At 43.7% G+C, this 24268-nt stretch overlaps 1 protein-coding gene across 1 annotated transcript in view; it reads left to right on the forward strand.

Moving 5' to 3' along the window:
• The window catches only part of KIF5C (kinesin family member 5C), a 131942-nt gene that overhangs the window by 93800 nt on the left and 13874 nt on the right, over window positions 1-24268 (forward strand). Inside the window, exons 12-18 of the mRNA XM_021703005.1 lie at window positions 1446-1621; window positions 6831-6899; window positions 8794-9000; window positions 11111-11257; window positions 17526-17714; window positions 21597-21714; window positions 23828-23904. Of these exons, the coding sequence (XP_021558680.1) occupies window positions 1446-1621; window positions 6831-6899; window positions 8794-9000; window positions 11111-11257; window positions 17526-17714; window positions 21597-21714; window positions 23828-23904 (983 nt within the window). The remainder of the gene's footprint in view (window positions 1-1445; window positions 1622-6830; window positions 6900-8793; window positions 9001-11110; window positions 11258-17525; window positions 17715-21596; window positions 21715-23827; window positions 23905-24268) is intronic.

Genomic DNA, 24268 nt, shown 5'->3' on the forward strand with positions numbered 1-24268 from the left:
TCTGTGCATGAAGCCACAGATGAGGGGATCCAGTTTTTTTGTTTTTTTGTGTGTGTGTGGGTGGGTTTTTTTTTTTTTTTTTTTTGAGAAATTCCCTTTGTCTTAGGGCAGTTTTCCTGGGGACTTTCCACAAAATGCATTTTATGGGCTGAGAGCCGGGTGAGGCTTGGAACATTGCAGATGCTCACTGATTGTAGCAAACTGAGTATGAAGTTGATGGTAAACATTGTGATGGAAAAGTGTACTTGGTTTTGGTTTGCTTTCCAAAAAGATGTTTGAGAGACTCAGTTGGGCCACATGGTTTTCATAGACTCCTTTTTATGCAGTCTGTCTTTACAAGGTGATTTTCTTGTTGGGGCTGCCCAGTGACCAGCTTGAGAACTTCACTTTTCCCCCTCAATTTGAATAGTCAGGTTTGTTAATGCTTCCTTCAAAGGCCTGGACAAACACTGCTCTGCAGATTGAGAAGTGGTATGTGCTAGTCTGCAAACTGAGAAGTGGTATGCAGGGGGGCGCCTGGGTGGCTCAGTTGGTTAAGTGACTGCCTTCGGCTCAGGTCATGATCCTGGAGTCCCAGGATCGAGTCCCGCATCGGGCTCCCTGCTCGGCGGGGAGTCTGCTTCTCCCTCTGACCCTCCCCCCTCTCATGTGCTCTCTCTCTCTCATTCTCTCTGTCTCAAATAAATAAAAATAAAAATCTTAAAAAAAAAAAAAAAGAAGTGGTATGCAGGGTCTCTGCACGATATTCTGGATTGGCTGCTTTTTTTTTCATGGGTTTACTTGACATAATAAGAAATTATTCCATTTGAACTCTCCAGATGAGCCGATTAATTCTGACCTCCTAGGGAGCGGATGGTAGTAGAATGTGTGTTTGTGCGATGTCAGTCAGAGCTCCTGGTTCCAGGACTACCCTGGTTTTCTCCTTCAGTTTTGGAGATTCTGAAATTCAGAGGATTATGGCCCTGCAGTGTTCTCTTCAATAGTGGTGAATTTCTTTGATTTGGCTGTTTCTCCTAATGAAATGGTAACCTGATTAATTGGTAATTAGGATGCCTCAGAGGTCTGTTTCCCTGTGAATCAACCACCAGATAGAACGTGATTCTAGTAAAACCCCAGAATATTCCCCAACAAAAGGAAAGTGTATGCAGAAAATTCTGGATGTCACTGCAAGCTGTATTAGTTGAGAGTGGTTGGTAGTGCTAGTGTACTTAAGTGATGCATCACGAGAGAGGAAGTATTATATAGCCATCTTCTTCCTTAGACTAGTTTTGGTCAGTTCACTACAACCTTTCTTGTCAGATAGAAAGAACACAAGCTCCAACTCTCTACAGTAACTCTTTATTGTGTCCTCTGTGTCTTTTCAAGGGAGTGGCTATTTTTGGAACTCTTCCTATAGAGTTATATGCTGAATTTCTTCAATCCCCAAATCCTCTTGTGCTTTGCAGGAGAAGCTGTGCCTGAGGATGAACAGATCAGTGCTAAGGACCAGAAGACCCTGGAGCCCTGTGATAACACCCCCATCATAGACAATATTGCTCCTGTTGTTGCTGGCATCTCTGCAGAGGAGAAGGAGAAGTATGATGAGGAGATCTCCAGTCTCTACAGACAGCTGGATGATAAGGTCTGTAGCCAGAGATTATAGTCCTCACTCCGGCACCTAGACTAAAGGTGGCAGGTCCTAGAGCTATTGGCCAGAAGCAGCTTCAAGCCCCATGGGCTGCAGACTGATGTTTATGTCTATCTTCCTAATATCTACCCTAGCTCTCGATTGGGCAGACTCAGGGAACTTGAATCTTGTGGAATGGAAACTTCCATGGAAGTTTGATTGGAAGACTAGAGAGTTGGTCTAGATAGAGAGCTAGTCTTCACTTCTGGACATGGGACCGGGGCTAATCACGGCATGAGAGTGGGGGTGGCGTGAGTGTGCATGATCTTCGTTTAATTGTCCCTTCTGTTTTTCTCTGGGCCTGTGCCTCACCTCTTGAAAACTTCAACAGTAGTGCCAGCTGAAGGGGCAGGGTGGTGTCTCCTAAAGCTAAATGTGTTCTTTCATCATGGAGCTCTCAGGCCCTGGGATGAGGAACCAATGGTAGTGGCGTGTGGTCTGACAGCTTTTTCTTTACCGGTAAATCCGTTTTCAGGGGCATACTCTTGAATGAAGTAGTTTGAACATGCTGTCCGGTTAGTCCAATTTTATGGCAAACTTTCGGGACTCAAATAGTCATATAAATGTACAAGTTGGACCAGAGGAAAAGAGAGCGTGGAGAACAGTGTATATCGTTCATCCCCAGTGAAGGTCGGGTTAGGAATGCCAGAGGCATAGGAAATTAAATTGATGTCTCACGTGATCTTGGCGTATTGCCCTTGGAATATTCTAAATCCTTTCAGTTCATTCCATCACGGTTGCTGGTATTTTTAGTCTGATTTCATCTTTTCTGCTGTGGTTCGGCTCAGAGTGCTTGGGGACACCTCCGGTTTGGCTGAAACAGCTTTGTTATGTTAACATTGTCATTAATCTTATAGGCCTATCTATTCTGAGTGAAGCTCAGTCTGCATCACCTTTACAAGCTAAATGTGAGGCTAGTTCTGCTTATCTGTGACTCTGGGAATTCACATTGTAACCACAGCACCCTACCCTTCTGGTAACCTATTTAATGAGATATTCACACTCGTGAGAGCTGGGTTAATTGCCCTTTAGGCACTTGACATACTGTTATCCTTCCATTTCTAACCAGATATGATTATGCAAAACGTCAAAGTAAGAGAAAAAGAAGATCAGTAGTAAGTTAACAGTGTATGCAAGTTCTTGATTTCTCCAAAGAAATGCTTTTGTTTAAACATACTGCAATTTTCTTTTTCATTTTAAAATTGATGGGTTCACTTTAGTAAAACCAAAGAATTTTGGATGAGGGATGATAACCTGATTCTATACTTTGTTTTCTATGAATAGACTCCTGCCATAGTTGGAATTGGGATCAGCTACTTTGGTAGCATAAGGAGCATTCACTGATCCAAGAGAAATGTTAGGGTCTTGAATGCAGCTTCTGAGATGTAGCGATGAGGACTGAGTCATGAGAGGGGAAAATGCCATGCCTTGGGGGTATTCAGTTGGTAGCTGGCAGAGCTGAACCTAGAGTCTCTGCCTCCTGATGACAAGCCTAGGACACTTCCTGTTATATCATTTTCCTATAGCACATGCTTTGAAGACCCTCTAAAGCACACATTTTGAGGTTAGCATTTGTGGTCTATCATAGGGGGTTGCTGAGATCTGAGAGAGTACCGAGCCCACAAGCCTCAGCCAGAGAGGGCACCAAAGCTGGTGGTCTGACCTTAGAGACTCTACCCATGGACTGCCTGATTATGTCTTATCAGCTGTCATTCTTATTTGTCCTCCTCTTAAAGGTTCTAGAAGGTATTTCATGCTTCTGTTGAGATAGGTAGTTTGACACCTTTGAGAAAACATGAGTTGGGACAGGGCATCTTCGTAGATTATTGAGTGGTGGAGCTGAAAGTACCTGGGTCCAGGTGAGACGCTCGCCCAGTTGTATGGGGGTTACGTGACTTGCCCAAGTTTGTATCACCTGTAGGTGGCAGAGGGGGAACGAGGTTGTGTATCTTCTGACTCCCAGTGCTGTGGTATTAGCCCTTTAAATGAGGAATGTGTCAACCCTCATGAATCTAATTAGAATGTGGTGGGAGAAAGACTACACGATCTCCTCCCAGCCGCCCCCTCTGCCCCTCCGTCCTGTCCCTCCAGGGGTCTGAGGACAGGTGCTGTCCCAGGCAGTACTGTGTGATGGAAAAACATACACTTTAGAGTCAGACTTGTGTCTTCATAATGCTGAGGCTTGGACTGATGAATGGCCTACCCTGCTGAAGATGTTTTTCTCATCTGCAGCATGGGGCTCATATCTGTGCCCTCAAAAAGTTGCAGGAGGGATTACAGATTTCTAGTGTGTAGCAATTGCTCAATAAATAGTAGTTTCTTTCTCTTCTGGGTTCTGTTTACTTAACGGAGAACACCATCTTATGTGGTATGGGGGCGGTGCAGAGGTGGTTGCAAGCAGGGTTATAAGAAGAGCAAGTTGGTGTTGGCACTGTTTCTTTTATTTCTCATCTCCAATACTAGTGTTCTGTTGGAAATGTGTGAGAGGATTTAAGTGTAAGTAGAAATATGTCGAACCGTATTTCACTGATTACCATTGCAACGAAAACATTTTTTGTAATTAAAGGTGGCCAGTGACCAACTGACAGCTCCCATTTCACATATAAGAAAATTCAAGAATAAGAATATTTTCTTTTTAAAGATTTTATTTATTTATTTGACAGAGAGAGACACAGCGAGAGAGGGAACACAAGCAGGGGGGGTGGGGGAGGGAGAAGCAGGCTTCCCGCGGAGCAGGGAGCCCGATGCGGGGCTCGATCCCAGGACCCTGGGATCATGACCTGAGCCGAAGGCAGACGCTTAATGACTGAGCCACCCAGGCGCCCCAAGAATATTTTCTGAAAAGTGCTTTGAGATCTGTTATATATGGACTAGGTCTTAAGAGTCAGCATCAGAGTGAGCATGTTCTAAGAAATGCACTTGAATGTATGGATATAGACTACACAGCACATTTTATTCTGGAAGTTTTGAAAAAATTTAAAGATTATGGTAGACTCTGCTAACTCCTTGGAGAAGTTGCTTTAATAAAGGGTAAGTGCAGTCTTGGAGGGGTCTCTGGTACAAGTGATTCATGTTCTTACAATGTAATCCTTGTTTCCTCACATCCTTCCCAGATGGACTGGTGGCCCTTGGTTTCTTGCTGTACCTCAAAAATCTTTGCACCTGGCTTTTCACCTGTCAGGGAGGAAGCCTACATTTTCAGGCTTTGAAGTGAACACAGTCTTAAGAACAAAGGGCTGGCTTCACTGTTCTGCTGCTCTCCTGATTTCTATCACTTGTAGCCCTTGCTTACGTATCCCAGGGGAAGGGATGGTAGCTCCCTGATGTTAAACTCCTTGAGTCTTTTATGTTAAGTTGTTTAATATTTATATGCCAAGGAACATAAACACAAAATTGTTCCTGGTAACTGACATTCTAAGTTTATAAAGTAGAAGAGGAAATAGTCTCCTAGTTGTGCAAGTACCATTTTTTGGCAGCTTCACTCTGGTGTAATTTCCCTAATTCTCCCGCCAGAAATCGGATTTGGGGAGGAAAGTCATGAGCATTTTACTGAACCATTAAAGAAACATGGGTGTGAAAAGTTCAGGTAGAAACAGGGCTCCCCAAACAGAGAAATAAGGCCCAAGGATGTTCTACACAAGGGAAAATGAGATACAGTCCTGTAATCCTGATTTTGGGATTTTCTTGCTTCACGGAAAGCATTCACTGTGACACTGAGTCAGTCCAATGTAAATATATGCATAGACACGACCAAATAGGCTAGGGACTATCCATCCCATGGACAACCGGGCTTCTGCGACCCAGGAGAGACCCTTGAGTCCACCGTAACCTCATCTCTGGAAAAGCCAAAAGGTGCGGTGCAGAATCTTTCTGGGCTGCCCTGAGAACACCTGGCGGCACAGAGAAGGACCCCAAATACTGAATCTGACTCTGCTTGGGTTTAGAGCCTAGAAGTGTTATCAAATAGGATTTTCTCCTGTTTTTAAAGGAGGGTACACGTGAAGCCAAGTTGTTCTTCGCTGCCTAGGCTTCACATTTTTGCATTTGAATTCATGAAAATCTTTGTAGGGAAGGCCGAGCCCCCTGTGGTGAAATGTTGTCTGCCTGCTGCTTTGCCCAGGCTGGGTGGACGGCGCGCCCGGGGAGAGGCACACGCCTTAGCACCGGCCCGTGAGGCGGGGGAGGCGGGGGAGGCGGGGGAGGCGGGGGAGGCGGGCGCTCTGGCTTTTGTGGCAGCAACACCTAGTGGCAGGAAATGAGAGTGAGGGAAGCAAATTGCCTTTGGGGAGATCATTTCCCACTTTAATGATAGGCCAGAAAGTAAGCATTACTTTCCCCCACTTCCTAGAGTTTTGTTTTGTTTTTTTAGACTGGCAAGAAAATTAACTTCTTTTTAATTTTTTTAAAGATTTTTTTTTTATTTATTCATTTGACAGAGAGAGACACAGAGAGAGAGAGGGAACACAAGCAGGGGGAGAGGGAGAGGGAGAAGCAGGCCTCCCGCCGAGCACGGAGCCCGATGCGGGGCTCGATCCCAGGACTCTGGGATCATGACCTGAGCCGAAAGCAGACCCTTAACGACTGAGCCACCCAGGCGCCCAAGAAAATTAACTTCTAATCAAGAGGGAGATCTGCTCATGCTGAAGATTAATTCTCTAGTGAATGTTTTCCCATCTCTCTAAGTAAGAGATTTGAGGTGGAAATATGGGTCGCTCCTACTGATCTCGTGGCAGCATTCCTGGTCATTGATGTGTTTGACGAGATTTGGAATATGAATATATTATAGTGCAGATGGTAGAAATTCACTGCCTTATTTTTTGTTAGTGTCTTTGAATTGGGAGGGATAGCTCCAAAGTCCCTTTTGATTCCCAAACCCTAGATCTCTGATTTCTGGATGAACAGGAGTTGAGTTGAATGTGTAGGATATTATATATCCCAGAATACCCAGATGTTTCACCTGCTGAGAAAGATGGGCGCAGAGGTATTTTAACCAAATCAAGATCCCAGAGCCAGTCTCTCATCTATGGGGAAGCACCTCACCATTCCCTTCATCTTATTAGCAAGCTTATAGCTGAGACCCTGGTATCCGAGTGTCGTCGGAAAACCAGGATATCAAAAATGACATAACTAACCCAAAAACATTAAACATGATGTTTCGTTTCAGGATGATGAAATTAACCAGCAGAGCCAGCTGGCTGAAAAGCTAAAGCAGCAGATGTTGGATCAGGACGAGGTAAAGAATGCAATAAATTTTTTTTATGAAGTTCTCTTATTACTCTTTGTTTTTGATGTTTGTCCAGAAATTTAATTTGCAAAGAATTTTTTCAAAAATCATTGAATCATGTGGACATTTCTTGGTAGATTTCCTTTCAGTGCCTGTTAAAAGCTGATTTTGGAAAATAAATGTCTGACTTCGTAGAGTTCTGAGGTTTTTGAGAGTGAGTAGCTGGTTGCTACACTTAGTCTTTGAAGAGCAGAGATAAAGGAGTTTGGTGGTTGTGCAAGGGTGATTCTAATTCCTCATACCCAGTGCCCAGCACTCCTGTTGCTTGCTGTTTTAGTTTTTTTCAGCTTTGAAATCAGCCGGCTCAGGTCTTTGATGTACACTATGTTCTCGTGTTATCTTGTAGGAAGTAAAAAACCAAAAAAAAACCCCACAAAAAACAAAAGTAGAGATGGAGGGGAGGGGCAAGCAAAGAGGAAAGGTGCCTAAGTGCTTAACTAGTATGTGTTTGATATAGTAAAAAGGAGGCAAATTGTTTTCAGTCTTTCCCTGGATAGCATTCAGTTCTCCAGTGAATGTCTTTATTGTGTTGTGTTTTGCTAAGTATTTTACAAACAGGAACCTAAGCAAAGGATAGATAGCCAATCTGTCAAACATAGATGATTAGTGCTTCTCTTGCTGAGGACCATCAAAGTATTTTTTCTCTTTTATGCTTTAGGGTGCTTTCTGCTTTGTTGCTAAAATGCTATGGATTGGATCACCTGATACAATTCTAGCAGGTGGCTTGGGTTCATGACCTCAGTCCCAGCCTTCCCATAGACCTAATTCTCTCTATAGCCATGCCTTTCTTTTCTTCTTCTTTTTCTTTTTTTCCCTTCATTGCTCCAGGGCAATGATTATGCCCCCTGTCCAAACACTTTCCCTTGGCAGGGAGATCATCTATGCCTTTGCAATCAGATCAGTCATTTAAAATTGATTTTTCTCTTAGCTTTGGTTGGGTCTTCCATCTGCTTAGTGTTTCCTGCCTTCTTCCTCCCATTCTATTCCTTTGCATCTCTAACTTGGTACAACTGCCTATGATAAACTTACTTTGTGTAACATTTAAAACGCAGTATTTTTTTTCTATACTGCCAAGGCAGTATCTGTTCTATATAGGAAAATCAGAACATACAATAGGCACAAAGATAATGAAAGCATCCACAAGCCTACTCATTCACTTTTAACTAATGTTAATGTTTGGGATATATCCTTCTATACATTCACGACGAATATTAAGAAAAACTGACAGTTGTCCTTTTATGCTGTTTTGGTTGACTCTGAAATTGCCCTGTTTACCATGTGGAATAATGATAATGTTAACAAGCCATGCAAGTATTATCGTCCTCAGAGATGACTCCCTTCATTCTTTGTTCAGCATTTGGAAGAGCCAGCAGCTACTGACTGTAGGGATTTTTGATGTGTAATCAATTCTTTGAGTTCAGCCTATGCAGCTTTAAACTAAAAAATAAATTAAAAAAATAAAATAAAAAAACCTGAAAGAAAAAGAAACAGATTTTTGAAGCCTCAATGCTATTTTTTTTTATTATCTAGATATACAGTAGAATTCCTAGTCATCCTGAGCATCCTATATCTACTTTGTTTTGAGAGTGAGTGTGTGAGTGGGGGCGGGAGAGGGCAAAGGGAGAGAGGGAATCTCAAGCAGGCTCCATGCTCAGCGTGGATCCCAACAGGGCTCAATATCATGACCCTGAGCCAAAATCAAGAGTCGACACTTCACCGACGGAGCCACCCAGGCGCCCCCCCACCCCAGTCTCTTTTTAAAATTACTTTATTTTGGATAGAGCACAGCACAGAAACCCTTGAACATTACGTTTACCAGTTCCATACCATCTCATTTCCCCAGCTTTTGGCTTCCACGAGAAGAGACTATGAGAAGATCCAGGAAGAGCTGACACGTCTCCAGATTGAGAATGAGGCAGCCAAGGATGAAGTGAAGGAAGTTCTCCAGGCCCTAGAAGAGCTGGCTGTCAATTATGACCAGAAGTCTCAGGAAGTGGAGGACAAGACCAGGGCCAATGAGCAGCTGACTGATGAGCTGGCCCAGAAAACGGTTGGAGCATATGCGTCTAGGGGATGGGACTTTCGGCTGCCACTCCTGTACTTGATGTCTGTTGACAGACACTATGTAGGGAGGCAGTTGGCAGAGTGGTTTTTCAGTGTTAGAGGCATTCTCTGAAATCTTCCAATAATTGAAGTACTCCATGTAGGTGACTTTTGTCTACTCATTCCGGAACTGAGGATTGTTTTATATCCGGGGATTTTATAACGTTAGCAGGGATGCCTTGTGAATTGTCAAGGGAGTGCAGACTTTGGAGCCACAAAAAGCCTAGTTAACATGGTGACTTTACAACTGTGAGGCCTTAGTTGAGACATTTAAACTTTGTAAGTATTCATTCCCTTATCTGTAACTAATGGCGTTAATAAAAGGCTCCTTTCAGTACGTGAGCATCAGAGACCATTGATACAAAGCACTTAGTGAAGGCCTGTGCATATGCTGCAATGCTAGTAAGTACATCGCAGATATTAGAGTACCAAGTGAGTGTGAGTGACCCATGGAAGGTATGGATTCCCCTTCTTGTTTACACCCTCCTGGATAAACCCATTCCTTCCCCACAACTTCCTGTCCTAGCCGAGGCCTGACGGTCCTGGTTGGTTTGTTGGCCTGTTTTAAGCCGGTGCTTCAGTCTGCCCATTTCCTAATTTTCAGATTCTCCTGGGGAAGGATGCAGGTTGTGCACAGTGAGCTAGCAGCAGGGCCAGCGAGCATTCGGTGAGGTGGCTGGCTGTGGGATGTTTCCATTTTGTCCTTTTCTGCTTGGAAAACGGGCGGTGGGAAGCTGAGTGGCTGTAACTGGCTGCCCTTGGCACTTTGGCCCAATGGCCTGGTATCATGGGATTGTGCCCAGCCTGCTGGGTGGAAAACATCCAGTCCTCCTGGGCAAGGAGAAGCAGATGGTGCAGGAAAGCGCTAATCTGCTGACCGTAGAGCTGACGGGAAATGCTCCTAATTCTGTGTGTGCAACTGCACGAAGGAAGGCTTTTTATAAATGGCTTCCCAAGATGGGAACTACTGCTTCTGTGGCCTTTAAACACTGAATGAAATAAGCAGTGGCAATGCCAAAACCAAACCAAAAAGAAGCAGGAAAACAAACCAGAAGTCACCTAGGAAAGGAGGAGACTTCGATTTTCTCTGCTTACTGTTTTCTGCAGGATTCTTTAATGAGTCCTTCATATTAGTTGTATCTCAAAACAATGAAGCATTTTCCATAATACAGTTCTTATTTTCTGCCAAGCCCAAGGATTACTAGACTGGTTTAGAGTACTATTTTTAGTCAGATCCTGAAAACATGCTCTAGTATAATAACCGAGTATGACAGACTTGCATAAGTGTCTTTGCATTAAGCTCCATAGCTCTGTAATTTAGCGAAATTATTTTCTTTGTTGGCCGAGTTAGTACCAAGACGCCAAAATATGGCTATTCTGGTGATGTGGAGATTCGTTAAGTTAGTTAGTTCTAAATATCTACATACATGAGGGATGGAAAAGAGATGGGTTGTTGATGTTTGGCAGTAAAATGGAGCTACTGCTCTACACTAAGATGAAGACTCGGCCAGTTTTGAGAAGAGATGAAGAGTGTTCAATTCGGCTTCATTGGGAAGATGCGAAAACTTTTTAGAAGTTGTTTTCTAAACTCAAGAATGTCTCTCTGGGCCTTCCTGACCCGTCTATTATGAAATCAGATGGGAATTTCTGGAAATGGTCCAGGGAGCAGGTTTGTTTGGATGTGGAGGTGGGGATGCTCGCAGGTGTGTTTGGACCCTGGAGAATGAGGACTGAAACAGAACATCTCGTGGGTAGGAAGACACAATCACACCTTATCAACCTGAGGGCTCCTTTTGGACTCTATTTTTAATAACATTTCACTGACCTGCAAATTGTCATGTGATATGTAGACATAACATATCAGGCCAAGTCAGATCCTCCTTTTTATCAGAGAAGGCGGTGCTATACTCTTAGTTTGACTTAATAGGACTCTTTTGTTGAAATTGCATGAAATGGTAAAAGAACTCCATCATACATTATGTTCTTATTCTTTGCAATGCAGTGGGTATGAATTGATGGGCAGCTCTTTTAATTTGCTGTTAAAATGTGTTTTTCAGACGACATTGACAACCACACAGAGGGAGCTGAGCCAGCTACAAGAGCTTAGCAACCACCAGAAAAAGAGGGCTACTGAGATCCTGAATTTGCTGTTGAAGGATCTGGGGGAGATAGGTGGAATTATCGGCACCAATGATGTGAAGACTGTAAGCCAGCCCCTCTCTTATCCTCTCTACCTGCTCCTATAATGGTGTGATCCTAAGCAAGCAGGATCTGTGTTTTATTCTCCTAAGTATCCAGTGCTCAGCGTAGCGCTTTGCACCTGCCACATGCTTGGTAATACTGGAATGAACAAACCAAGGGCTGACTGAATGACTAAGTGAATGATTGGCTGGGTACCGCGGAGGAGAAAAAATTACCTTTCACATATAGGAAATGTCTTCAAATTTTGGTAGGCCTTATACACATCGGATTATTTCTCAAACTTATATGCTAATGTCACAGGAGTTTGGAATTGGATAGGTTAAGCAACACTTCCAGTCTCAGAACTGTGTTTCTCCTTTTCTGTGAAAACTCAACAGAATGAAAATTCCCTAGCCAATCAGTATGAATTAGAAAAGCTTTCAGCTGAAAGTAATAGGATTCTAACAGTGGCTTAAAAAATAAATCCACATTTAATTATTCACAGTATGAGAATTTTGTGGGGAATTTGCTATTCAGGTTGTGATCTGTATCACCTGGGAGTTTGTTGGAACTATAGACTCTTGGGCCACTGCAGACCTACTGAAATTAGAATCTGCATTTTAACAAGTTTGCCCAGGTCAGTCTAACCTTACTCAAGTTTCAGAAGCAAATTTTGATCCAGTGTCTCAACAATGTCAAGGATTCAGGCCTTTTCTTTCTTTCCTTTCTGCTTTCGTTAGCTTGTCACCTTTTGACATCTGCAGACATTTGTGTCATGATATAGCAGGACAGCCACTATAGTACCAACCGTCTTCTCTTCACACAGCCACATCCAAGGCAGGATGGGCTGAAGGGGCAGCCAGCTCTCATCAGGAGGGAACTATATCCCATAAGTTCCTAGTAGATGTCCCCTTATACCTTATTAGCCAGCATTGGGTCACATGGTCACCCCAAATTGCAAGAGAAAACGGGAAAGCAAAGAAAATAGTACTGCTATCATTGGCTTCAGCCAACCGTGATTAAGTCCCTGGAGTTGTGCACATTGGTACCACTGACAGCAAGGAAGTAAGGGAGGTGGGGAGAAAGTGGGGGGGGGGGGGTATGAAATTGTCCGTGAGCTAGGAACAGAGGGACAAGGGCGCGCACAGAATGTCATCAGCCAAGAACAATTATCAGTTAGCTGCAGCATGGAGAGAGAGAGATCTAAGATGGAGATTTTTTAAAAATAGCTTTATAAGGGTATAGTCTGAAAAGTTTTGATACATTATACTCTCATAAAACCATTACCACGGTAAGATAATGAACATATCCATCACCCTCAACGGTGTGTGGGACTGTTTCTGGTCTCTAGTCTATTTTATTGATCTAATTGTTACGCTAAAACCACACCGTTTTGATTCCTGTAGCTTTGTAACAATAACACCGCCCCAGGTACAGCGTAACCACTGATGCATGGGGCGGATTTTGGCAAGCCAAGGAATGGTATTACATTGCTCGGCTGCCGCTTCCGGAGCCCCTGACATCAAATTCTTTGAGGTTAGCCTTTTAAAAGGCTGAGTTCTACATCAGTCTGCTTTGTGGGAACACTCAGGTTTTGAGCTGGGATTGTTAAATACTAGAAAACGCCCCCCAATTCCTTCTGTTTATAGACACTTCTGGGAAACATAGAAATCCCTTCTTTGATGATATCACAGATCTAGGCTTAGAGTATATGACCTCTTGTAAACCTAATCATTCCTGCATAGAACCTCTATTGTAACTGAATATTTCATGAATCTTTGCGAATGAATCTAATTTTAGCACAGAATTCTCAGATACTATAAGATTAACCCTATTCAGCTCCAGTTTGGTGGCTTTATGTTTGGGGATTTAATTTTTAGAAGCATGCATTGGTGTTGCGCTTCTGAGGTTTGGGTGGTTAAGTGGCCCATGCAATATGAAGGTGGAGCTGATTTATGAGAAGTTGGTGCCTGCTGCTGATAACGATAAAGGGAGATATTTTTATGCTATGTTCTAAAATAGAGCTGATGAGAAATGCTAATGAAATCAAGGAGTGTCTGGGTGCTTCGGCATTAAAAAAAGAGTCTTTACCTTTGGGAATCTGAAGTATGATTGAGATCATTTTTAAGTACTTAGCTGGATGTTTTCAAGATATTTTTGGATTCCAGACATTGGATGCCTTAGTTAATTTCATTGATAGCTAGTTATTTTCATTGATAATTCTCACTCATAGAGTATCATATTCTTAATCACTCTGAGTTTTTTTTCTTTACAATTATGATTTAATCATTAGGGGAACGAGAGCTAAAGGGTAGGAGCTGTGTGACTTTGGGCAATTCACTATACTTCTCAGGCTTCATTTTCCTGATTTGTGCAATGACAAGATGGGAGCCCACATTATCTTGCAGGTTGTCAGCTCAGAAATTGCATGAGTTATACATATATTTCTTAGATCTACATTGTGGCTATAGAGTATTGGTTATGAGTACTCAATTGATAGAATTCTTTTATTGAAGAAAATGATCAGATCAGGGAGACCTTTGTCAGTGATCTTGTTTTTCTTCCTAAAACCCTATTCAGTTCCCACACGGTGCCTCCTGGGATGAAGGGAAAAAATACTCTCATTTCCAGAATATAACATGCCCAGACAGCAGGGAAACAGAAGAACCCATATTTCTCCAGCTCTGTCATGTCTTAAAACATTTTCAGAGCCCAGGCAGTACTTTGTTTAGTCTACAAAACAAGATGAGACCACCCAGTGATGAGATGAGCCTAGAGTTCACTTTCTCTGGATTTATTAGTGAGCTTCCTCTTCTTGTCTTTTGCCTATGTCACCAGGCTTTCTTTATTTTTATTTTTTTTAAGATTTTATTTATTTATTTGAGAGAGAGAGAGAAAGCACGAGCAGGAGGGAAGGGTAGAGGGAGAAGCAGGCTTCCCGCGGAGCAGGGAGCCCGACGCGGGGCTCGATCCCAGGACCGTGGGATCATGACCTGAGCCTAAGGCAGACGCTTAACTGACTGAGCCACCCAGGCGCCCCAACCAGGCTTTCTTTAAAACAGAGTTTTCCAGAAGTCTAGAATAGAAAGTTGAGGTTACTCTACTGATTTTCATTAACTCTAATGAAATGGATTGGATTAGCTGCCAGATTTTCTTTCGACTCTGGGTCTGGGTGAAGTGGAGGTGAAGAATTTCAGGTAGAAGAGGGGCCCTGGGCCCCAGCAGCCTTTCACAGGGACCTTTCTGTGGCTGGGCCAGAGATGCAGATAAACTGCTCCAGATTCTGGGCCTGAAATCAACCCTCACCATCAACAGCTCCATTCCTATCAGCCTCTTCCATACAGCCTTGGGTCTGTTGGGGCCAGGCTCTTGCTGCCAGGCAGGCTTGCTTCTCCAGTCCCCTCCTGCCTATCAAGCTCTTGGAAACAACCAAATCATGACTTAGCTCTGTACCGTACTGACAAAGAAAATGGACATTTCTGAACATTAAAAAAGAAAAAAAAAGACTTCTAGTCCCATTCTGACTTTTAGGTGTTGGAATGTGAACAGTCACCTCACCTTTTACTTGGCCTAGAAATGGCACCTTACACAATAACTCCATGCTCCTGAGCCCTGGGGTGGGTAGGGATGGGGGTGACTCCTTGGTAGACAGGGTAGGAGGGGCAGGCAGCACCTGCATGCCCATGTAAAAGCAGCCTCTTCTCCTGGATTAGTCAGCTCTACTGGATCATGCAGCTTTAGTGTATACTGCTGGAGTCGTTGTCAGACCCAGGGGAGAGTTAGAAATAACATGTTAGGTACAAACTTGATTCTCCCTTTTGAAATAACAGTGTACTGGGATTACTAAAAACTTTGAATTTACTTGAATGATTGAATATATGAACTCTTAAGTGGTTAAAACAAAAACAAAATCAACAAAAAAAACCTTTAGGGTAAAACCATTTGGAGTAACTTTTTTTGTTGTTGTTGCCCATCAGATTCAAAATCTCCTCTTAGATTTCCTAGGACACAAGTAGGCTCCAGAAGTTATGGTTCTGGTTTGGGGGGGAAAAAACATCCAGCTTTCATTTTGGAGGAAGCCCATTATTGTGTGTACTATTCTACTCTTCCCCAGTGCACACGGGATCTGGGCATGGCGTACAAAGTGTCCTTGTCTAAAGACAGAGCTGGAGAGGAGGAGGTGTTTGTTCTCTTCCCCAAATGCCCTACTTGTTGGTCCAGTGGTGGTTTCCCACCAGGAGCGGGGGGAGGTTGTGAACTCCACATGAAAGAGATGAATGTTCACTTACCTGTCTATAGAAGCTAGACAAATATATAGGACATACCAGGGGAGGCTAAAGAACAAGCTTCTTGTCTCTGTTCCACGTTGGGCCAATCACAAAGGCAGAGGACAAAACTGCACTGAAAGATTGGGGGCATTTCTCACCCGTTCTCTTCATGCTATTGGGTTGTAAGAAGGAATGCGATGAAGAATGGTGTTGGTAGGGAACTCATTATTGGCAGGCAGAATTGGAAGTGGCTCAGCAAGAACCTCCATTAAAATAAAACTGTAGGTTTTCTTGCTGTTAACATAGGTTCTGCTTTGTGTTGATTTGACACTGTTGTCATTTAACACAAATACTGTTGTGGAATCCTAGGGGAAGGTTGACACCAAGTTACAGGCACTCAGTGTGGTCTGGTATACTTCCTATCTGCTACCAATTTTCAGGGTTGATACACGATTCCATATTCCTAGCTCTTAAATGTTTACAGAAAAAAAAATCATATGATGAGTTAATGACAGCAATGATGACAAAAGTGGGCAGTTATAACGTACTGTGGAACATTAAAACCATATTTGGAATCATGGTCTTAGACCGGATTGAAGCTTCTATTTGTGGGCTGGGTACTGGACGGCGCTCTTGTGTTCTCCTGAGGTGCTAGGCTGCCCTCTGGTGGTTAAATAAAATATGCACACAGTTACTTTGCTCCTCTGATTAATCGACCTTCAAGAGCATGTTTGCATCTTGAGAGCAAATGTGTTTCTATCCCAAGTATCTTGCTTCAGTTTTTGTTTCCGTTTGAGCTCTGAAACTCAGATGCCAATATGAGATCATGCAGAAATGCTGGCTTTCAGAATCTTTCTTTCTAAAGGTGGATTTAGACTGTTAAACTCTCAGGTAATTTTATTTATTTATTTGAGAGAGAGCAGTGGGGAGGGGCAGAGCAAGAGGGAGAAAGCGTCTCAAGGAGATTCTGCGCTGAGCACAGAGCCCGATGCGGGGCTCCATCCTATGACCCTGAGATCATCACCTGAGCTGAAACCCAAGAGTCGGACGCTTAACCAACTGAGCCACTCAGGTGCCCCGCTCAGATGATTTTAAATAATATAAGCTAGATTCTTGTCTCCTTGGAAGGGGCAGGCACATAGAGACAGGGAAATATTGATTGGTAGTAAATGAAGTCATGTAGGAAAATCTTCACCTAAAAGGGCATTTGGTAACGGCACATTCTTTTTTTTTTTTTTAAAGATTTTTATTTATTTGACAGAGAGAGACACAGTGAGAGAGGGAGCACAAGCAGGGGGAGTGGGAGAGGGAGAAGCAGGCTTCCCGGTGAGCAGGGAGCCTGATGCGGGGCTCGATCCCAGGACTCTGGGATCATGACCTGAGCCGAAGGCAGACGCCTAACGACTGAGCCACCCAGGCGCCCAGTAACGGCACATTCTTAATTCATTAGATTTTTGTTTGTTTTCTTAACTGAAGACTATATAGAAAATCCTTTTAATTTCAACCTTTCCTTATAGAAGCATATTCAAGACATTGGACTACTCTCTCTGAATAGCAGACTATAGAGAACATAATTGAAATTTTGATTGGAGTTCTTATAGGGACGCAGAGTCACCTTTAGAAACACTAGGCCTTGCAACTATTCTAGAAATGTAAGGTATTGGATGTGGAAAGGAATACCTTTTCAGAGTTATCTCTTTTTTAATCTTCAGTGTCTTTTCCCTCTCATATCATGGCTTTCATCCTAAAAATTAATTGTAATGAAAAACCTGGCTGATTGAGGATTATATTTAGTAGAGGTTTTTTAATTCCATCTTACCCAAAGTTTCAGAAAACTTGGGCTATACTTATATAGTGAATATATAGTAATATTTAGCTATCATTTTCAGCCTGTGGTCCTATAATTAGGGATTCCTGAACAGAAATCCAAAGACATCTTGAGGCTCCGTGGACAGATTTTCGGGGCCCCATGACTCTCTGGGAATTGTAAGCAATAGTTGAGTTCATTCCCTCCTGTGCTCAGTTGGCAGACGTGAACGGAGTCATTGAGGAGGAATTCACCATGGCCCGCCTGTACATCAGCAAGATGAAGTCGGAGGTCAAATCCCTGGTGAACCGCAGCAAGCAGCTCGAGAATGCCCAGATGGACTCCAACAGGAAGATGAGTGCCAGCGAGCGGGAACTGGCAGCGTGTCAGCTGCTCATCTCCCAGGTAGGTTACCCCTTTCCCCTCATTTCACTCCCCTGACCTCCTGAAATCTGCTTCCTCTGTGCTCTTCCTGGGTCTGAGGGCGCCTGACAGCGATAGCTGATGGACATCACTTTACGTGAGGCTTGTCCGTGGACTCCGCAGACAATGAGAGCCCAGGCTTATGCTGAAGGCTAGATAGATTTTGTTGTGTGAATTATACGAATTACCTTCAGTCCCTTTTTAAGGGATGTTTCTACATGTTTCTATCTGTATACGGATACATAAGTAGGTAGGTAGAGATTATGAAGAATGGATGAGATTGGGTGGAATCTAAAACTCCTTGAGCTAAGGCAACATTCCTTCATCTTTTAATCTCTACCACAGGTCCAATTTAATGTGTGAAAACAAACTATTTGCTGCTACTACTATTATTAATAATAGTGCAGGTATCATTTTTTAAAAAGATTTTATTTGAGAGAAAGGGAGCGCGCGTGTGCACGCACACACACAAGTGGGGGAGGGGCAGAGGCAGAGGGAGAGCAGACTCCCCGCTGAGCAGGGAGCCCGATGTGGGGCTCAGTCCCAGGACCCCAAGATCGTGACCTGAGCTGAAGGCAGATGCTTAACCGACTGAGCCACCCAGGTGCCCCACTAGTAGCAGGTAACGTTTTATTGAGCGTCTACAATGCTCCACACACTGCACTAAGCACTTCATGTGCATTATCTCACTTGATCTTTAAAAAAATCCTGGTGGGCAGGTTTTATTATTATTCCTGTTTTGCAGAGGAGGAAAGTGAGACTCCGAGAGATTAAATACATGGTTCAGACTCCTACAACCAGTGAAAGGCAGATCTGGGACTCAAACCAAAGCATGGGTGAACACAAAGCCTTGAAGGGATTTGCGAGCCCCAGGGCACATTTCGTCTGCTCAGTGAGGTCCGGCTGCTCTTCTGCCCATTGAAATGGCGTTTTCATTTTAGTGGGGTAGTTTCGGAAAAGAGCAGCCTCGTTTCTGGTCTGCCACTGATATCTGAGCTTGGTGTTTGGGGCTTGAGGCTTCTGGGAGGGTTGCCGTGAAGGCTGCTTCACAGCCTTAGACCAGGCATTAAAACAGCTGAAATCATTTGCAGGAAACTGATACCAGCAGGGAGTGGTGTATCAAATAATACTGAGAGACAAAAGCGTACGTCATTCTGGTATGCTTGTAAACATGGTAACATGTCATCATGCAACCAGCTCCAGCCACCTCGTCTCCCACCATAGTAATCTAACAGATGCAAATTAACACATCAAGTTTCCATTTTATAACCAACGTAATAAGCAAAAACGCATTGGCAAGATTATTCAGTGTTGGTGTGGGATAGTGAAATTTATATACATTGCTGAGAAAAGTATAATTTGGTCAGTCGTTTTGGAAAGCACCTTGGGAATCAAAAACCACAAAAATGTAAGTACCTTGGTCCAGTAATTTCATTTATGGTATTTTTCATTGGTAATGAAAATGCAAAAATTTTATTTTATATGTTTATTTCCTGATTAAAATGTGCAAAGCCTATATGGAAGATGTTGAGTGCAATATTACTTACGTTATAATAAAATAAATTACCCAAATATCTATTGATAGGCTAATGACATTAAGTTACATGGAAGATTGCTATGCAGCTCTTAGAAAAAACTTATAGGGGCTCCTGGGTGGCTCAGTTGGTTAAGCGGCTGCCTTCAGCTCAGGTCATGATCCCAGGGTCCTGGGATCGAGCCCCGCATCGGGCTCCCTGCTCAGCGGGGAGCCTGCTTCTCCCTCTCTCTCTGCCTACCACTCTGCCTATTTGTGCTCTCTCTCTGTCAAATAAATAAATAAATAAAATATTAAAAAAAAAAAAAGAAAAAATTTATAAAACATAGCCATTTGGAAAGTATGATTATGTAAAAGTAAATGAAAATGAAAATGCTTGTAACTTTATACAGTATGCATTCATACAGATAAGACCAGAGAATAGTTGATAAATTAAGTATGGTTTATGGGTGGGGGTGCCTGGGTGGCTTGTCAGTTAAGGGTCAGACTCCTGATTTTGGCTCAGGTCACAATCTCAGGGATATGGGATTCAGGTCCATCAGCTCCGTGCTCAGCACAGAGTCTGCTTGTCCCTCTCCCTCTGCTCCCCACCGCCCCGCAAAACAAATAAATAAAATCTTAAGAAAAAAAAAGAGTGATTTATGGGTGAAATCTATACCACTTCTTTCTGGATTTGCTTTACTATTTGACATTTTTATAATTTAAAAAATTGGAGAAAATGATAAACACTAGGGCAGAGTACCTACACCTCAAGTCTGATATCCAGGTCACCTCTTGTACTGACAGCATGTGCTTTTGGCTAGTCCTGCCCCTAACATTTGGAGACCAAGGCAAGAGTACAAATAGAGGTCCCTCAGTCTGCAGCCCACTGTCTTCCCTTTCCATCTGGACGCACCGGCCCTTCTGTCCTTTGTGGGAACTGATAGCACGGTGTAACTGTCAGCTCTCATCTGTGTGAATTGATGACAGGAGCTGCCGTGCCAGCCCTGGGAGTGGCCTTTAGGGCCACTGGAGTAGGGAGCTTCTGGGTTTCCAGTCCTCAGAGTGTGGTCTGGAAGGGGACATGGGTTCCATGTGGCATGCCCCCTTGGCATATGCATTCTTTGCTCAGTGGAGTGGGTGAAGCCAGAGGATGGCCGCAGTGGGGTGTTCACAGTGTGGGGCCCAGGACTGAGGCTCCAGCTGCCCAAGTCTGAGAGTGACATTGACTTTGGGCATATGAGATCAGAGTCAAGAATATTAGCATATTAGAATGCTAAAGGATAGCTATGTTAGTGCTTTCTCCATTAGCAACGAATTACAGCTTTCTGTTGGGTGCTACTTTGTACTCTGTTACAATTTACACAGAACCAAATATTTAATCATTATTTCCTGGGATTCAAAAGTAAGAGAAACCTTGGCTCTTTATTTTCTGACGTGATCTAAGGAATCTGACAAAATATTTCCAGCTAAAATGCTATTATTTTCTTTGTTTACACTCAGCCTTTTCATCAAAAGCTGTGCTTATAACATGACTGCTCTAACTGAGTCCCATTTCCCCGAGGTTATTTCATGAGTTTAGAGCTCAGTCTCCAGGGTTTTCCTGCCTTAATGTGAACATGGTACATCTTGAGTGGGGTGAGTTTCTATGTATTTCCATCTGCTGGAAAGGGCCCACTGTCTTTATTCAGTCAATGAGCTTCCATTCATTCATTGGTTCCACTAATATTTATTAAGCATTGACTCCATACGCTCATGAGCTGACAAGTAAAAAGAAATAGATAAATCATGTCGAATTGGGTGCTGTAAGAAAATGTTGGGACCCGAGTGATAAGGACTCTGGGTGGGTAGGGTGGAGCGCTTCCTAGGGAGAGGAAGATGTAAAATGCAAGGTCTCTGAGACATGGGAATTGGTGTGTTTGAGAGACAGGAAAAGAAAAGACACAATATTTGATTTTGGAGACAGAATCCAGAGGTGCCGGTTCCAAGAATGAAGCCTCTGCCCTAGGCATTTTCCCAGTTCTTTTCTTTCCAGCACACTGTTTTCTACGAGGAGAAAAACCAGCTTGGGCTTTGGCATCTCGCTTAAGTGGATGGTGAGGAGGGGCATGGCGATAAGAGGGGTCGATGGGGAATGAAGCAGAGGAACACAGAGAGGAAACAGACGGCCATGTTAGTCTGTGGTCACAGATCCCAAACCAAGGGCAGAATATGCATCATTTGGGAGCTGGTACTCAAAAAGGGACTCAAGAACTACTCTATTGCATTTTCCCATCGGACAGCCCCAGGCAAGCCAGGAAGGCCATTGCTGGTCACTCACGCCTCCTTCTCATCTATTTGTTTATTTAAAGCATGAAGCCAAAATCAAATCCCTGACAGACTACATGCAGAACATGGAACAGAAGAGGAGGCAGCTGGAAGAGTCCCAAGACTCGCTCAGTGAAGAGCTGGCCAAACTCCGAGCCCAAGGTAAATAGTCGACTACTTTGCAGGTATTGAGCTCTTGGCCTACATCACACTCTCTAGTTGGCCGAACTCATGATGTTTAGTTTTGCTCAATTATATGCTTTCTAGATCTGCTGAAAACAATGGAATAATTGGGGGGGGGTTAAAAAAAGAAAAAAGAAATATCTAGAAGATTGCCCCCACCCAAAATCTACTCCTCTTCCCACTTTCCTTCAGTCTACCCTATTGCCTGAGTCAGAATCTTCTCTCTTCCACCTCCTGCCTCCAGTCTGTCCCCATGACCTGTCCATTGGCCCTGCCAGACACTTGTCTGCTTCTGCTCATCTCTACCTTCATTTTTACTATCCTTAATCCTACTTAAGAGTTGTGGCTACATCCATCTACGGAGGCTCTCACCCCATCTGCTCCAGGCCAGCCGCTGTGCTGCATCCCAAGGAACTGTTCTAAAATCACCTTCGATTTTGAGCCTAATCCCATGCCTCTGACCCTTCCGTGGTGTCCCACTGCTCTTAATATAGAGTCTGAACTTCTCCCAATGGCTACCTGCACCCTCCATCTTTGGAAACAGCTCTTCCCTTTGCCAGACAGCCTCCTGATGCCCTTTGCTTAGGGAAGTGCCTGACACATAGGAAGCGCTCAATAGATATGAATAAATAGAAAAAATTCAAGAGAGGTAACTAGAAACAAACCAGAACAGATTTAAGAACAGACACATTGTGGTGAAATGGAAGACACATACCATGACTTGCAGTGAAAATTGTTAGAGTCCTTTTGGAAAGCATTTTGAAAATAAATAGTAATAATCATAACACTTGTCATACCTTTTGATCCTCAAATCTCAAATATTCATTGCAAATTCCTTGTATGAGTGGGGGAAAGAAAAGGAAGCCACCTAAATGTCCAGCAGTTAAACGAGCTATGGGATGTTAACAGAACATGTGCTTTGTTTTTGGAGATGAAGTACGTGCGGGCTGTGGGGCCATGCTTACAAGGCGTCCTTAGATTAAAGATCATAATATGTAACCTTATCTTTACTGTGGTTATAACATTTAGGAATCAATGGATACTTGTGTTCCAAGGCCTGCAGATTAATATTTGAAATGAAAATGGTTTTGATAGGGAGTAAGATTGGTGATGATGTCACCCTTTTTTATTTCTTTTATTGTTAATATAGTTACTTGCTCAGTAAATACATTTTGTTTCAAATGCCAAGGCAAATTGAGAAGGATCGAGAACATCCTTACCCCCGCTATGACCTTGTCATGTTTTCTTTATGTGGTAATGGATGAATGTTAGAGATAGCATGCTCCCCTTAAGACTTGACATGGAAAGGAACTTTTCTCTCTTGTAAATGGCTTCTGCAGTGGTGCCACGAAGTAGAAATAAAATAGAGGTGAGAAGATCTGAAATAAAGTAGAACAGACTAGCTAGAAAGCGTAATGACTTGAGTGACCATTTTGCTACCCCCTCCCCCCGCCCCAGCTTGCTGCTTGCTCCGTGTGCCCAGTGAGTACCCCTGGTCAAGAATAGGCTGGGACAGGCTCTCCCTGGAGGTGTGCCACACACCAACTATGGGGGCCTTCCTGTTTAATCTGGACAGTGTTATTTTATATTTCTGTTTTCTTTGTTCTTGTCCTTAGATTTTGTTTTCCTGCTCTAGATTCTTAGAGAATAAACAGCGTACCCATGGGAGGTAAATTAGCTCTTTCTGGAACTCCAATAGTGGCATGCATCCGAATGCCACTGACATTCACTGAGTGCTTTCTAATCTGCAAGGCAGGTTACTGTAAACTGCCTCAGGCGCTGCTCACCGAGGCCAGGGGCCGAGGTCGGACACAGCTGGGGCAGTTCTGACCTCGAGTGGCCCACTCCCAGGTCAGCACCCCTCCCCCTCCCGCCGCCCCTCCCGCTGGAGTGGGCAGCCTCCGTGGGTCAGAAGTCTCCCCCGCGAGGCCCCATCTTGGATAGTATGGTTGTAATTGGTCATGTAAGCTCATGTTTCACTCCGTGGCCTTGCTTCCTTTTTTTTGGTCTTTTATCTTTTTTAAAAATATGTTTACTTTTGGATGTGAGTCCCGCCCGTTAAATCTTCAATCACATTTAAAATTCAAAACAGAGAAAATGCACGAAGTCAGCTTCCAGGATAAGGAGAAGGAGCATCTGACGCGACTGCAGGACGCGGAGGAGATGAAGGTGTGTACGCCGCCCCTTCCCCGGAGCCCGGCGTGCGTTTGGACTGCGTTTTCTTATTCTAGGAAAATCTGTCTCCTTTGGAGACGTGTGGGACAGTGTAGGAGGGACGGGGGAGGGACCAGTGCCCGGCAGGCAGAGCGGTTCTCACAGTGTGGCCTGGCCCAGGACTGAGAGGAGGACAGAGGTGTCCAGAAGCCCTGAGAGGTCTGTAGCTAGTAGGCATGCTGCATGAGTCCGGGCTTCCTCCCTGTTCCTAGGGGAGGGGAGGGAGCAGCCCCTCCCAGTCCCTGCGTGGGCCACACTGCCGAGCTGAACTTCTGAGGAAGCATTTGCCCTTCCTGTGAATGAAAGAGAACATCTCTCC

The sequence above is a fragment of the Neomonachus schauinslandi genome, chromosome 3 (assembly GCF_002201575.2).
Source record: "Neomonachus schauinslandi chromosome 3, ASM220157v2, whole genome shotgun sequence".
Taxonomy (NCBI): Eukaryota; Metazoa; Chordata; class Mammalia; order Carnivora; family Phocidae; genus Neomonachus; species Neomonachus schauinslandi.